General features: G+C 39.0%; 1 protein-coding gene across 2 annotated transcripts in view; it reads left to right on the top strand.

Moving 5' to 3' along the window:
- The window catches only part of cmpy (crimpy), a 183,799-nt gene that overhangs the window by 1,937 nt on the left and 166,319 nt on the right, over positions 1 to 15,543 (top strand). For both annotated transcript variants that reach the window (XM_046615301.2, XM_046615300.2), the window contains exon 2: positions 278 to 420. In XM_046615301.2, coding sequence (XP_046471257.1) covers positions 278 to 420 — 143 coding nt within the window. The remainder of the gene's footprint in view (positions 1 to 277; positions 421 to 15,543) is intronic.

Raw genomic sequence — 15,543 nt, 5'->3', positions numbered from 1 at the left:
AACATTCACTCCAGTTCTCTGACAAAGGAATTTTCTTTCCTCCCCTATTTGAATTTCACACGATCAAAATTGTTCTTTCAATGTGTACACCGCGATTGCACATTGCGAAGCTGAACCACGACGCGTCGTAAATGTTTAAGCAATTTTTGCCCGTTTGACCCAACTCCAACCCTTCACACCGGCTGTTTCGCGGGTAGGGAGAGGCGCCGACATCGATAACCCGAAAATTTCTGCACACGCCAACATGGAGCCCTTATCAATCTACCCCTGCTTTCAGATGCTGCAGAGTTTGTGCTCGCGTCGAGGGTGAACCATGCGGAGGCCTCTTCGGTTTCTCTGGAAGTTGCTCGGAGGGTCTTCAGTGCGTGATCACGACTCTTCTGGACCACGCGCGAGAAGTTGACGAAGGCACCTGTACCAGTGAGTCTAATCTTTTCTAGTTTTCCGGTAACAAGAATGGAGGATGAATTTGCCAGAGCGTGAAAGGAATATCCAGAAATTCGATGCTGCACGGAGAAAAGGGTGCATTAAGATTCGCGTTCAGTACGGCAACAGACCGATTTACCGTCACATTGTGACGATTGTTCCGATTCTTTATCGCAATGGTTACTATACATATAACTGTAGCATATAGTTTTGCAGTCTGAACAGTGTAAAACTGACCCTCATACCGCGACGGCAAATCCAACTGTTACTATACCGTGTGTGAACTTTTAGTATACCCTCTTCTTCGTGCGATATCCGCACGATAAGTTCTTCAAGTTCATCAAAGAGCAAACAATCGTGGAACAACTATCGTACAACTTATCGCCGCCACAGAATGAATTTCCTTCCTAAGTTTCAATTTGAGTTGTTGTACTTATCTACGAAGTGTGTAAGGCCACCTGTACACTATAGCGCGGAGTAAGACATTTAGCTGACCGTATAACCAGCTTTCGTTATAAGTTACCAAGGTTAACTATTAATACAGCTTATTCAATCAGCGAAGTCGTTGAACTTTGTATAGGGTGTGTAGAATCCGAAACCTCGTAAAGAATAACCCAGTACTTCAATACGCGCGATTGGATACTGTAGTATGGTAGTCGCTTTGTAGCGGTTTACCGTAGAACATTGATTTCCTTTCAAAGTTTTTGCACGCAGTTCGAGTAACTCGTGAATTATACGGCATTATAACTCTGAATTGTGTCGGCTTCAAGTTTAAAGTAAAGAGCCTACGTATCGAGTGACGGAAAGATGTCAATGACAGGAGGATAAAAAGCGGGAAAATATAACCTGATAGGAGACAAAAACATCAGGGTGCAAAAGCACGGGCAGAGTGTTACTTAAGTCTTACATGTACAAGCGATTAAGGGATGTACTCGGTAGCGCACTTTGCTGCTTCGCCATCGTCGTTGTCGGCAATATGGATGTGCGACTGAGCAAGCCACGTAGCAGCAATCCGGTCTGCAGAACTTTCTGCGTCAAGTGTGCGTTGAAGCTTGTCTGCAGTGACTGAGTCAAGAGAAAGAGATAGAGAGAGTGAGAGGTTGTGAGAAAGAGCGACTGGCCTTAGAATTGACACGAGGTGCAGTAGATACGCATCCACCTATTCGCGAAGCGGTACGTTTTCAAGCACGTAACAGAAGCACTAACGATTCAAACTTCTCAAACGTCGTAGGTATCGTCGTGTTGAAGATTCTTGAGATTCGTCGACCGCTCGGCTTATTTCCATCGTGAAACTTCGCTACTGTTTTAGGGTAACAACTAACTACGTGCCATTTGATGCGATCTAATTCCACACGGAACATTAGCGGACCTCTCGTTATTGGAAAGTCAGAAAACGTCCGAATGCAAATACAAATGGATGGTTTCGTTTTCCATATTTTTTAATCTCGTAAATGAGTTGTACTCAAGTGCGTAAGAAAACTCGGTGGATGGTCAGAAAAACTGTGTTCTCATACCGTGTGACAATTATGTTGCAGAGAAGTGTTTCTACAAGTGTTTATATTCACGGTTCACTGAACTTGTATACAGCAGTGATAAGTGTACATAATACAAACGAGTTACATACATTTTACATATTCGTAATCTTCAAGAACGATACTCTCCGATTGGCATAAATTATTTTAATTCTGACTTTTGTTAATTCAATTTGCGGTTTAAGTTTGATTTTTTTTTTCTTTTCGTTCCATTGAAAAACTCTTCATCAACGTTGCTGTGAGCGTGATAATGATGATATAACAAAAGTCAAACTGTAAGTGATAGTCAAAGGAAGTCGCTTCTGAAGTTATGGGATTATGAAACTTTTGTCGAAAACTATTGAGTTTTCGGTATTCGTTTGTTTACGCTCGAGATACGTAAGGAAAGAGAAATGGTAGAGAAAATTTGAAAGAATGAAATTATTTCCGATTTACTTGTAAAACCTGCCCGGCGCTGCACCAGTATAGAAAAGAGAAGCGGAGGGTTTCGGGTTTCAGAGTTTCAGAGTTTCAGATAGCGACCGCGTACCTCGTACATACACGTATACACAAATCTGCAGACCGAAGAAAGATGATTTGTTTCGGTACAGGGTGGAAAATGTACGATAAATATGATTGCCCTCGTTCCTCACCCTCCAACCCCTTTTCTCTGTATCTCCCTATCCTTCGGCCAGTCTCGTTATTCCGATAAAATGTTTTGCCGATGCACGTATATTCAGGCTATATATATAATATTTACGTTCATATGTACAAAATTTTCTTTCTCGAGTGGGTCAAAGGTGTTTACTACCAATTAGGGAATGGGTTGTGGCTGTAAATACACTTTTGAGAAGCCGGGCTTCATTTCCCGTTGGAAATTGGAGGAAATTAGATTCACCATTACGCATGTATCAGGGATGTGTTGTCAAGTTTTTTTTCATATGCAAGGCAAAGGATAATGAAACACGGAAAATAAATAAAGACGACGAATTCTATAAACCGGAAAAATGGATCTCGTGTTGCCGATTGTAAGTGTTTAGGAAATGGACGAAAAGGCCTGAACATCTGGTCCAAATTTTTCGATTCCAAGTTCTGTTTTAGATAATCATGTCGCATGCAATTTGTGAAATATACGTAATAACTGCATGACGATGAAAGACTAAATTAATAAATGAAAACCAGGTCGAGGATTGTAGAAAATTAGGAGTTTCAAATTGAAAACAAACTTCGAAACAAATGTGGAAACTTCAAAACGTAATCACCTTAATTCCTGTAATTGTTCGTATAAAATATATATATATTTTTTTCAATCTCGAGAAGCCTTTGTCAAAAGACGAACGACGTTGCAAATGGATTCACTCAGCTCTGAAACAAAACAATTATACACGTAATGCACTTCGACTAATATAATTTCTAGGAATTGAACCAGTCCAACCGAAACATCCCTGTGCCATTCGCAGTAAAACCTACCATACGTGAGAATTTCTATTCCCCAAGGTATGCCGTAAGGCAATTTAGGATTAACCAATTATACGGGTTACATACGCTCATTTGTCAAAATGAGGTAAACGAACGCAGCCCCGTGGAAAAGGACCGGCATCGCGTCAGTGGTCGTAAACAAGATGGCTGCCGGCTGGCCGACTGGCTGATGCTGCTCTCGTACTCACCTCGCGTTTTCAAATCTTCAATCCGTTGTAATTACTTAGCGACAGTCTCAGTGGATTATCTAAAGGTGTTCCTTGACCGTGCCAACGCCTTTTACACGTATCTAAGCACGACCGAGACGAATACAGGTCATGGATTGATCGGATATACGTACAGTTGACCTTTAGTCGTGTTGTGTCGACCCCATGCATGTTTCCGTTTCACCATGAATTAAACAGCTATGTTGTCGAATATGTTCATGTCAAGCTAGGCATATCTTGATTGTTAGAAGGGATGGATTGTTCCAATTTAAGTTCAACTCCGCAAGTTCAACTGATTTTATTTGGCGTGTATTTTAATCACTGCTATGCGCGTTAATTTAATCTACCGCGAAGAGAGAAGCTCTGACCAAATATCGTTGCGATTCGAGTTAACAATTACGATCATGCACGAGCACTTTATCGAAGATGCTCAACAGGATCCAAAATTGAACATGAACGATTACCAGTATTTCAGCTAAACTTCGCACAGAGTTTGAACCCGAATACCTATCTTCTTATTTCTATCGGTCATCAGAGTCACAAGATTTTCTGAGATAGTAATTTTCACCGAACTATGAACATCTTTCACGAATTTACCGATTCTCACCATCCCCGTAGTTGAGTAAGAAATAACAACTTCTGGAGTCAACTTTTCCTTGGCTAATAATTCTCCCCGAATCGTAGCTATATCTATCCGACCACCCTTCAACGTCGTCTATCTCTATACATCAACCCCTACATAAAAGCTATAAAAGTTTCGGCAGTTTGGTTGAAAAAAAAACAAATAATAATCATAATAACAAGGATCATAAACCGGTGAGAGAAAACGGAAAAGCGTAATCCGGGAAGAAAAAAAAATTTCCTCGATTCGACATCTGGAACCAGAAGATGGCTGAGCGAAAAAAAAAATCTAGTTATCGTGCAGACATGTAATCGGCTTCAGATCGGATGTCATGGTCCAAGATTGTTTGTGATCATTAATCAACTCCATTATAATACCAAACAACAAAGAATTTTGGCATCCTTTGGTTTTCGAGTAAAAGCAAGCTATTGTTCCGAGCCAATTACGTCTCGTTCGAACGAAGAGTGACCTAACTGCCAGACTGTCGGTTTCACTGATTGGCTGGCCGATATGTCGTGACCGTTATATCTTTGACTAGGTCCTATCGAAAACCTATTGTAACTTACTCCTTCAACGTTGCCGGCTAGTCAACTTCAGCACTACGTTATCTTTCTTTTTGTTTCTCTCTTTTTCTAATGAAAACAACCTCCAAGGAAACGTAGCAGCTAATACGGCCACACACAACACTTTACAGCAGAGACTTTTCTAGAAAGTGCCAACATCATTCCACACGCCCATTTTCGTTATTTTTTTCTCTTCAACCAACGCAACGTTAGCCGTATTGGAATTGAAAAAACGGACCAAAGTCATTGCCACCATATTGACCTTCGACTTTTTTTTTTGATTTATTCACCCACCAGTATAATTTTACGATACGGCGAGAAAACTTGGATTAATTCGATTTTTCTCAGTTTTTTGCCAGAAAAGGATCGAGGAGCTATACGCAGTTGCGTTGGTGGGCTGGAAAGAGATTATTTTCCACTCCACGTGACTACATATAATCTTAGTCGTCGTACACGTCCCCAGAGTCAGTTTACGTCCGTGAACTTTGAGATCACGTGTCTTCCAAAATGCGTCCGAGGAATTCGAATTTCGTTCAAGGGCTTTAAAACTTTCGGGTAGGTATACACGAGGACTCGAATCACTGGCCCATCGAAAATGCCCTCGAACGAAGTAGCGCAAAGGTGACTTCGGGCTGTGTTTTCATCCCCCTGACTCGCCGGGGGCTGAAATTTGGCCGAGGTAATGCAATGGGCGAACGGAGTCTCGATGATCGTCCGGCAGACGTCAGAGGTATAATAAAAGCGATCATTCTGCGAATGGAGAGGGCTGGAACCGTTTCTCCGACTATTGTCACTGCCCATAACCCTGGCGAGAAACAGAGATTTTCATCCCACTTTACCTCCTTCTGCAGTAGCGCGACTCCACCGCTTCTTGCGATGCGACTGTTTCGAAGAATGGTATTTGAATACCTATTGCCCATACCGTCCCATCGGCAAATCCTTTATACCGTTATTAGTTCGTGCCAAAAATGCAAAGACGAAACGCTGACGACGTTACGAAGTACCGATCGACGAGGGGAATTTTAAACGGTTAGCTATCTCTCCATCGGCAATCTATTGCAATTTCATATATAAGTGTAAACATCACTGGCTGCGATATTCTTTCGAGCTGGTAATCACTCAATAAAACCGTCGTAATCAGCAATACTGTCTGAAATCACCAACGGTCGCGAGGTATGATCAACCGGTTAAGAGGGTGGTCGATTTCGACGTTGACGAACATATCTCCAGATATCAGAATCCGCGTATCTCAGAAGCAAAAAAAAAACGAGCTTAACAGCCTCATTCCATACACAATTCAGAACAAAAACACTACAACGCATTTTCATTAGACGCAGAAATAAAGAAAAGGCACGGATTATACGAAATTGCAACAGTAAATTCGTGGAATTCGTGCCGTTTCTTTATTTCTGCGCCAAATGAAAATTTGTTGTAGTGTTTTTATTCGGAATTGTATACAGAACAGGATTGTTAAGCCCCTTTTTGCGTTTGACGTACGTGGATTTTGATATCTGGAGACGGCTACCAACGAACTTTCGTACGCCTTTACACATTTGGCTGCCATTTTGTCAATTTTAAGAATTTTCGAACGATCAACCTCTCTAAATATGTAATCATCCCAAAATTGTATTTACAAATTTCAAAGGTTGTCTACCCCCTTAATTCTATTACAGTTTACATCTAATCGTCCCGATTACCAATCTTCCAAATGGCAAAACGTTGATACTTTTCACGTCCAACCGCTGTAACATCCTAACATCTCTCATGGCAATGTGCGAAACACGCAATTTTTTCAGTCTATCCGCGTATATTACAATTTTCCGCTCCTGCACGCAACAAAGTCCTTATAGCTGTCGGAGCTGCCGCCCATCCTGATACTTTGTTTCCTTCCGCATTTCTTTATCTCTCCAGTTCGTAAACCCAGAGGAATATATTTACCGGTGACCTCACCCGTCTTCCCATTTTTCCTTCTCTCCCCCCCGCTCGCTCACTCACTCTCTCTCTCTCTATCTCTCTCCTTGCTTCCTTCCAGCCCCTCTGACAACAAAGTAGTAATCGCCTCACAGTTTCCAACGGGACTTTGCCACGTGCGACAATAAGGATAACAGAGTTAGAAGAATTTGAACCTCACTCCTATACTTTCTCCGCGAAACTTTACGCGGTCTTGTTTGCTCAATGAGGCCCAATGAGAGGCGAAATGTCACCCTTTCTTCAACAAATGTTTCGTACATTGTTCCGTACACATCGGCAAGTTTCTGACGTTCTGACATGTTTTCATCCTTCGGAATCGGAATTATGATCGGGATTATCGCTGCTCGTTATGTTGGTCTGGAAGGTCACAAGTTGGAAACGACGAAGCCTAAACGCGAAATCGTACTTTTCATTGGAAATTGAATGAATGCAATTTTCACCTTCAAACTTTGTAACCTGTCATTGATAACAAACACGATTCGAAGTGTTTTCGTGAAAAACAGTTTTACCTTTGGAAGTACGACATTCATTTTTTGATAGATTCTCAACAACAGCCGTAAACCAGTTTTCCATGTTTCTCAAACAAAAAAATGATCGACTCAATTTCGTTTCTCTGTGAAAAAATGTCATTTTCTCTTTCTTGCTGTAAGACTGACCCAAAAATCGGATTTCATATTCTGACATATCAGACTCATAGGCCCAAACGATACATTAGTCACAATTTTGTTCAGACGTCGGAATGTGTAAAAAATGATTAATTGGAATATGCCGTTAGTCTATAGAATGAAAACAGAAACAGGTGAAGTTAGGTTGAACGATGCAGGTTTAGAGACAAGAACAACTGCTGCAGTGCTTTATCCGGATAGACTTGACAATTCTCCGTGGCTACAGGTAGCTCTATATTATACCTCCGTGTAGGTTGAACCCGAGCATTGTCCTTTCTCCATCGACAAAACGTACACATCGTTCCCGTCCCATCTAGAATTCGTTCCACGTATCGTCGGAAACAAGATTAACTTGTCGAATACACTTCCAATGAACTGGCAACAAATTAGAGCGAGGCTAAAATACTGTTTTCTGGGTTCAAAAATCGCGGTATTCTTAAAGCGACTGGCGTCACTTAATTGATCAGGTCATCTGCAAAATTGCACTGGGAAAGAACCATTACGAGGCGAGGGGACGAATTCTGTAGGCCCAGCAGGGCCCAAGCACTATCTAAATTCAGAGATTTTTGAACATAGAAACAAAAAAGAAAACTACTGTGCTTATAAATTTAGTTACTTGTCCTAGAACACTTGCATTTAAAAACTATTCTTATGAAAATTGTACACACATCACGGAACATAACCTCACTTTTCAGCTTTGGAAGTGAACATTTTTTTATGCGATTCGGTGTTTCAATGTTTTTGTTATAAAATTTATAATCCTTACGAATCACGTATTGCTAGCCTTGTATTTAAGACATATCTACTTTTCAGAAATACTCTACGGATAGTAGTTGTTCCGCTAGATCTTGAATTGAGATCGACATTTCAATATTGTTTCTTTGTGTTATCTGGTCAGCAATCTGATCCAAAGTTTCGCATGTGGAAATATACAATAGTCATATTACTTGAATCAAATTTTTAAATGTTAAACTTGGTGCAATCCTAATATAGTGAATTCTCAACCATCGGCTATAAATAGCTTCGAACGGCGAACAATGAAAAAACTCAAGATTGGTTAAAAAAACAAGTAGTTACGTAATCCGAGTGCAACAGGGTTCTGAACTTTTTTAGCTTGTCAAAATTTAACGTACGTACTTGATTGATTGACAAGGAGTGACATTTACCGGGGGCGTCGTTTTCCGGTTTGATTGATTGATTCCCGAAGCTTCGTCCGGTCCTTCGATCATGCAGATGTCTACGATGTAACGACCACAATATCATCGTTTCAGGGTCAGGGGTTAACCACTGTCGTGATTCTATGTTAAATATGTTCCGTAATCTAAGTTTTAAATTTCTGTCATTCTTTGCATTCCCATATAAACTTTGTAATCCTCTGTAACGGTTTGTAATCAATTTCCATTTTTTTTTTTTATCATATTTGAAACACTTCGAATCTTTGTAATTTTCGTGATATCGTTGTAATCCTTGAAGTCCTGGTAATCTTTGAAATTCCTTGTCGTCTTTGAAACCCTACGAAATACTTCGTAATTTCTTTCTATCTCTCATGTTACCTTCGTAATTCTTGAAATTCCTGTAATTTTCTAAATAACCCATACTACATTCATAATCCCTTGTAATCGCTTGTAATTCCTTTGTATTCTTCATATTCTTTCTGTATAATAATCCTCGAAATCCTTGTAATCACTTACGTATCTTTGTAATCATATTGCAATCTGTGTAATCTTTCTGTAATATTTGAAATCCCTTTGCAATCGTGGGGATTCTCTACGATGAGCGTGTAATCTTTGCAATCGTCGTCATTGTATACTTTTTTTTACACAGCGATCAACCCCTGATCGATCGTTTCGATGTTTCACCGACGCCTGAATGAATTTTGTTCGGCGTCGGTACGAGTAGCGAACACCAGTAGCTCGTATTTTCTTTGGTTCTTTCCACGTGTTTTTCCACGCCGTTCGTACGTGCAATAAAGCAGGGGGGTGTGGTGCCTGAGTAGCCCCAGGGTTTCTGGAATCTCGCTCGTTGCCGAAGCCTCCCTTTGGTACATTCGCGAGTTTCCTAGGATGGGAAGTAGACTTGCAGCCCCTGTAGAGTTGGAAACAACCACCGAAGTACACGGAAAATGTGTTTTCGGCACCGGCTCATCAAGTCAAAAGAATATTAAGAATCAGCCCGTGCTACCGCGCCTCCGGGGCCGTTGGGGATGAAGGCGCGAAATAGGAAGAAACGGGGATGAAGGTGCTCGCTGATGCAGGATGCCTCGAGGAAAGAGACACGTGTAAGAATTTTTCGTAGAAAAAAACCGCCGGCAAAAAACCTATATCGACTTTTCTCTCATCTGCGTTTCTTTTTTTTTTTTCCTTCTTCAGGCATGTTTTATCCATCTTCCATGCTTATCTACCCACCCCTCTGGTCTCTTTCTCATCTACGCAATCCTCTCTCCATGTATCTTTCTACAGCCTCCAAGTTCCCTGCATTCGTTACGATGATTTGTTACGTACGCGGTATCGGGTACTGTCTGATTACATTTTGTAATTAGGGCGATTTTAATTAGAAATTAAATTTCTGTAGAGTAGTTTAAGAATGAAATAAAATTTAAATTGTATTTATAATTGGCGATCGGTTTCTGTTTTATTACAATTTTTACAAGTTAATTCATATTTTTACTACTCTCAATTACAGTCATCGTATGCAATGACTGTCTTTAGCTTGTATCCGAGCTTAAAATCAGGTAACTTGATAACCTAAAAATCGAATGATCTAATCGTGTTTTAAGAACATACACAATGCTAAACTGCATTAAGGTTTTCAAAGAATGCCGTACAATTTCATTGGACACCATTCTTAAGAAATTGCAGAAAACATAAACATGACATGTCACGAATACGAATATGATCAATTAATTAACGGTACAAAAATTCAACTACCGAATTCGGTTGAAAATTGATCACGTCTCAGATTTTATTCATCAGTATTCGTGTACTTATTCCTAACTCATTTACCGTTTCATAGCTGCAGCTTAAGTATACAGCTGTAGTATAATTATAAAAGCAGACTCGGATTCTTCCCGCAGATGTTGTATTTTTAATTTCATCCAGCGGTTGTTAGACTCGGTTTACAGTTCGGAAAATTATCCGGATCTACGTTGATCCTATACATTTTTAACGAAGTTAAGCTAGGTCAGCTTCTCTGCCGTAAAATTTTTTTATTTACTCAGATCACTTGTTTATTCACTTCTTCATCCTCTTTCACAAGTCGGGTATAATCTTGGTATGCATGAAACGGTACTCAAAGGTATCCAGGTAATACACATTCACAAGCCTGTCGTACAGAACGAACGAACCAAAATAAAATAATAACCAACATACAAGTGGATGTCGCATGAGTTCAATTATTTTCGCACACAGCCATGCAACTGTCACACGTACGTGCAAAAGAGTTCTTTAAAAATACCCAAATTTTGTCAGTATGTCCAGAAGGTGCCTTTATTTTTTCAAAGGAGGCTAAAAACCTCTCGAAATTATTTTTAACATGTATTTGTAGAAATGGTGTGGAAATTGTTCTTAGTAGAATTACAAAAAAAATTATATGACACGTGTATAAATATTAGACGGTTTTAGTTTGTATTATTGCAAGAAACGATGTTCTAATTAGCATTTATCCTAAATTTTCATTCCGAATATCGATAAACACTGTTCATCCGGTAACTTAAAATAATCATAGCGACTTTTATTTTTTTATCAAGCAAATAAACTGCAATATTTTTCATACATATTCCTTCATGAATGTGCCAAAATAAAAAAAAATCTCTGTCTCATTGTCAAACGCGCATCAAAATTTTGGTACAGCATCTCAAATAGAAAATCTCAGCCAAATATAAGCTCTTAATATTGATATTTAGAGGTGCCCATTTTATTCTTATATCACGTAATTGAACAATGTTTGAATTTTTTTTTTTTTTTTACTTATTTTCTCCTAAACTTCGTATTTACTTGTAAACTATCTAAACATACTATAAAAAGTACTCGGAATTTTCTTTTGCACGCCCGAATACATGTTTGAGTGACTTGCCTTGGGGGAAATTTTTCTGCCACATAAGTATAAATCGATTCTGGAATTAATATCGCAATTCGTAACACGACGAAGCGTTTGTTATACGTATAAGACGTGTTACTTACAATTAGCGGTTGCGGCTCGTTGCACACAGCATGCTGGTTCCTGCCTCTGAGCCTAAAGCAAGGAAAGTTTCGGGATTATATACTGCTGGTTCCTGCAGATGTATATCATGAATATACCTACGCACACATATACCACGTACATACGCGTCCGTAATATGTGTGACATACACGAGTCGTATACGAATATAGGATTTAATATACACACAAAGTATAAACGCCCCCGATTGTAATGGCTCGCCGCAAATTAATTAAGCTTGAAAGTTTTACGCTGGCATGTAACCTACGACTAATTTCGTTTCTTCTATGCACGCACACACACACACACACATGTACGATATACATGCATGCACGTACGTCCGGGGCTGTGTATTTACGGCAAAATTATACCCGCGCTGAGAAGTTGTTATCAAATATTCATTCGCGAACTTATATCATATGTGTATTATGTATATATATATATATATATATATGTATATATATAAATGCATGCACATATTGTATACCTGTATAATGTATGGATTTACGGACGCTGCTGTATTCCCGTTTATTCACCATGCATGCATTCGTGTACGTAGTTTACGTACGTATATGGCAGGTCTGCATCGTGTTCTTATATATATATATATATATAATGCATACTCCTGGGCCGCAATGCATTGTATCCCACTGCACGATATCTATACTCTGACTATTTGTACACTGCAGAGATATGATTTACGTGTTTGGACTTGAAAGGGGAAGACTTTTGGATTGTGCGATTTTCGAAATTTTCCAAGTAATTTTAAATAGTGAATACGTATTTCCGATATTGGCAGCCAACAGCGAAATCAGCAACGAATTGAAAGATGTGAAGAGAGAAAATGTAGTTTTTGAATTTTTGCCATTATTTTTTATACTCGCTTCCGCACATTTTCATTATTTCTCATGACACTTGCGCTGAAGAGCTTTCTTGCGGATGGAAAATTGGGGAAAGTTTAAAACGATATAAGTATAAACATTCTTTATAACTTTAATTTGGCTCGTGGATTATGGTTACGATATTTTCAGCGAGGGTGAGGAATAATAAATACGTGCGAAAGCTGAGGTAAATGAAAGAGAAAATAAGAATAATGAAAGAAAAATATTCATATTCAGAGAAATACAAAAAAAATAAATAACTAAAATACTCGAAAAATAATTATTATTATTTCTTTTACAATTTTTTTTATACTCGTCTCTGAATTTGTCTTTGATCCTACTATTAGCTGCTCATATCCGGAATACGTCTACCCCTAAATAAAATTCAACGTTACTTGCAGAATATTAAAAATGGAGAAATCCACCAATCAACCCATGTCAGCATCATGATAAGCTTTCTGCAAAACCTTTTCTTGTTCCTTTTTCCGCTTCTGAGATATTCGCTCGTTATAAAATATGGAGAAAGAAAAGTGAAGAGTGTAATAATATGTAAGATCTGAAAAGCTGCATGTCTACACCCGGATCTTTTATGACTTTCAAAGTAAGCTATCCTGCTGCACGATCAGCTGAAATACGGTATATTACACAATTCGTTTATAAGATATGTCTGTATATCTATACATACAGGTATGTATAAAGTTTAATAATGGATATCAAATATCGAATATTGTCGGTTTTTTCTTCCCATTTACTTCTTTATTTCCGATGAAAACGAATCATATACCATTGTTACACGGCCGTCATCGTTGTTGTTACCATCACTCTTATACAATATATCATGTAACGTATACATCGATTACGACTTGTTCGATGATTGATTTTTGATTGCTGAGACGACCAATGAATACGTTATTCGGCAGGAATACGTACACAGATAAAATACGTGTAATATTTATTTAAATAAGATTTCAAGACGCAATTTGTCACGTGAAAATGATGAACGTTTCCTCACGATTTTGGTCGTTCTCTCGTATTTACCCGTAGGTATGTGTACAGTATTAATTTATTCTTCCGATTCGTCTCCTTCCAAATAAACCTCACTCTGGTATTTGGTATAATCCGTTTACGGTTGATTGCGTTATAGATTTATCATCGGTGAATTAATTGGTCGAGTAATATTCCTGTAATTTCAAAGTTTGATCAACCATCCTAGGCGGATGCAGAAGGGCGAGTAGGTGCGTAGTGTTGGTGGGGACAAGGGCCCTCCGGAGATTTACAATCAATGTTGAACGCCCGGAGATTTCGTTCGAGGCTTTATGATTCCGTCTTCGTTATCACCTACTCGAATATCCACCAAGCATTGGAATACAAAATACGTGGTATTTGGTATCCACCCAACAAGCACCTTTCGCCAAGTACATTAAAAATGTGTTCTCATCCTTTATCAAAAAAGATTCAAATAACGTACTATCGCCAAGTACATGTCTGTTAATTCACAATAAAAGCATGATTGAAACTTAACCCTTAGGGTAACAAAGTCTGGTTAGGAGTATAACATTATATTCGGAAAACAGAAACAATCACAGCGTGTGTGTACATTTCGAGGCTTAGCTTGGGACTACGTCGTTGCTAGGCAGATTCACGCGTACAGACACAGACGCATATGTATTACGCATCACGCATACTTAACATACCAAAACTTCTAATACATGTCTTCATTACCTATCGCTCTCAGACTCACATACATTATACAGCAACACTTAGCTTCCACATCTCTCTGGAATCACACTGCTGCCACACTGGGATCAGACTGACCCCAAGCTTGTCAGACTACGAATCATACATCATACATCATACATCATACATAGATAGTATTAAAGTTCGAAACCAAAGTTTGGATGTTCGGATGTTCAGAAGGTGACGTCACCCAAAATTTTTTTTTTCTCGACGTCATCGATCGAAAATCAGCTAGCCGAATTCCTCAGTCTGGAAACAACCGCGCGGTAGAACGGACGTATAAGAATTGTGCTCCGCAGATTTCGAGTACCGGGTTCTCTACCTCCTGAATCCTGCGCTCCGGGTCCGACTTGAGGAACCAACGCTCCGTAGTTTCTGTGCTCCAGGTCCGCTACCTAGTGAAACTCGTCTTCCAGGACAAGCGCTCCGTAGTTCTGGTTGTCCAGGTCCTTGACCTGGTGATTTTTGACTTTCATGACTAATGTTTCGTAGTTCTTTAGCGAGCGAGCTTTAGCAAACGAGGGTTTTAAAACAAGTGATAATTAAGTATGAATAAAAAACAAAATAACTTATACATTGATGAAAATACAGAAGAACCGATTGAATTATTAAGATCAATCTGTTCCTAGCGTGACAGCAGTGTGATTCCAAAGAGATGTGGAAGCTAAGGGTTGAGTTTCAATCATGCTTTTATTGTGAATTAACAGACATGTACTTGGCAATGATATGTTATTTGAATCCTTTCTTCATAAAGGATGAGAATCCATTTTTGATGTTCTTGGCGAAAGGTTTTTGCATTAGAAGTGCTTTTTGAGGGGATGTAACTACTTTTTATACGAATTTATTTGGCACTCGTTCTTATGTATAAACTACTTTTGGTAGGCATTCGTAACTTCCAAATGCAGAGAATTATTATAGAACAAAATCACGGTTATTTTGTGATGGTTTCATCGTAGAATCCAGTTGGTTCAAGGGTGCTATAGATTGTTAAACCATGTTTACCTGCTTACATGAACATAAACTTGGGCTTCGTAGACTACTAGCTCTACGTCTATGTCTCATAGAGAGCTCCGTAGTTCGTCAAATCAATTTAAAGTAATCTAATAATTATGACTAATTCGTATATTTTTACTTAGTTCTGAACCTATGACTATGAAACACATGAACGTCACTTTTTTTCGTTATATTACACGAATCAAATCAGAGTCCAAACGATGACATTCGCACTGTGATCAGTTATATTGTTTATGTTGTATCAAAACGATTCTTTTCTTAAAATTTATAAAAT

The sequence above is a fragment of the Neodiprion pinetum genome, chromosome 3, assembly GCF_021155775.2.
Source record: "Neodiprion pinetum isolate iyNeoPine1 chromosome 3, iyNeoPine1.2, whole genome shotgun sequence".
Classification (NCBI taxonomy): Eukaryota; Metazoa; Arthropoda; class Insecta; order Hymenoptera; family Diprionidae; genus Neodiprion; species Neodiprion pinetum.
The sequence above is the reverse complement of the archived record's forward strand: the minus strand, read 5'-3'. Positions and strand labels throughout refer to the sequence as shown.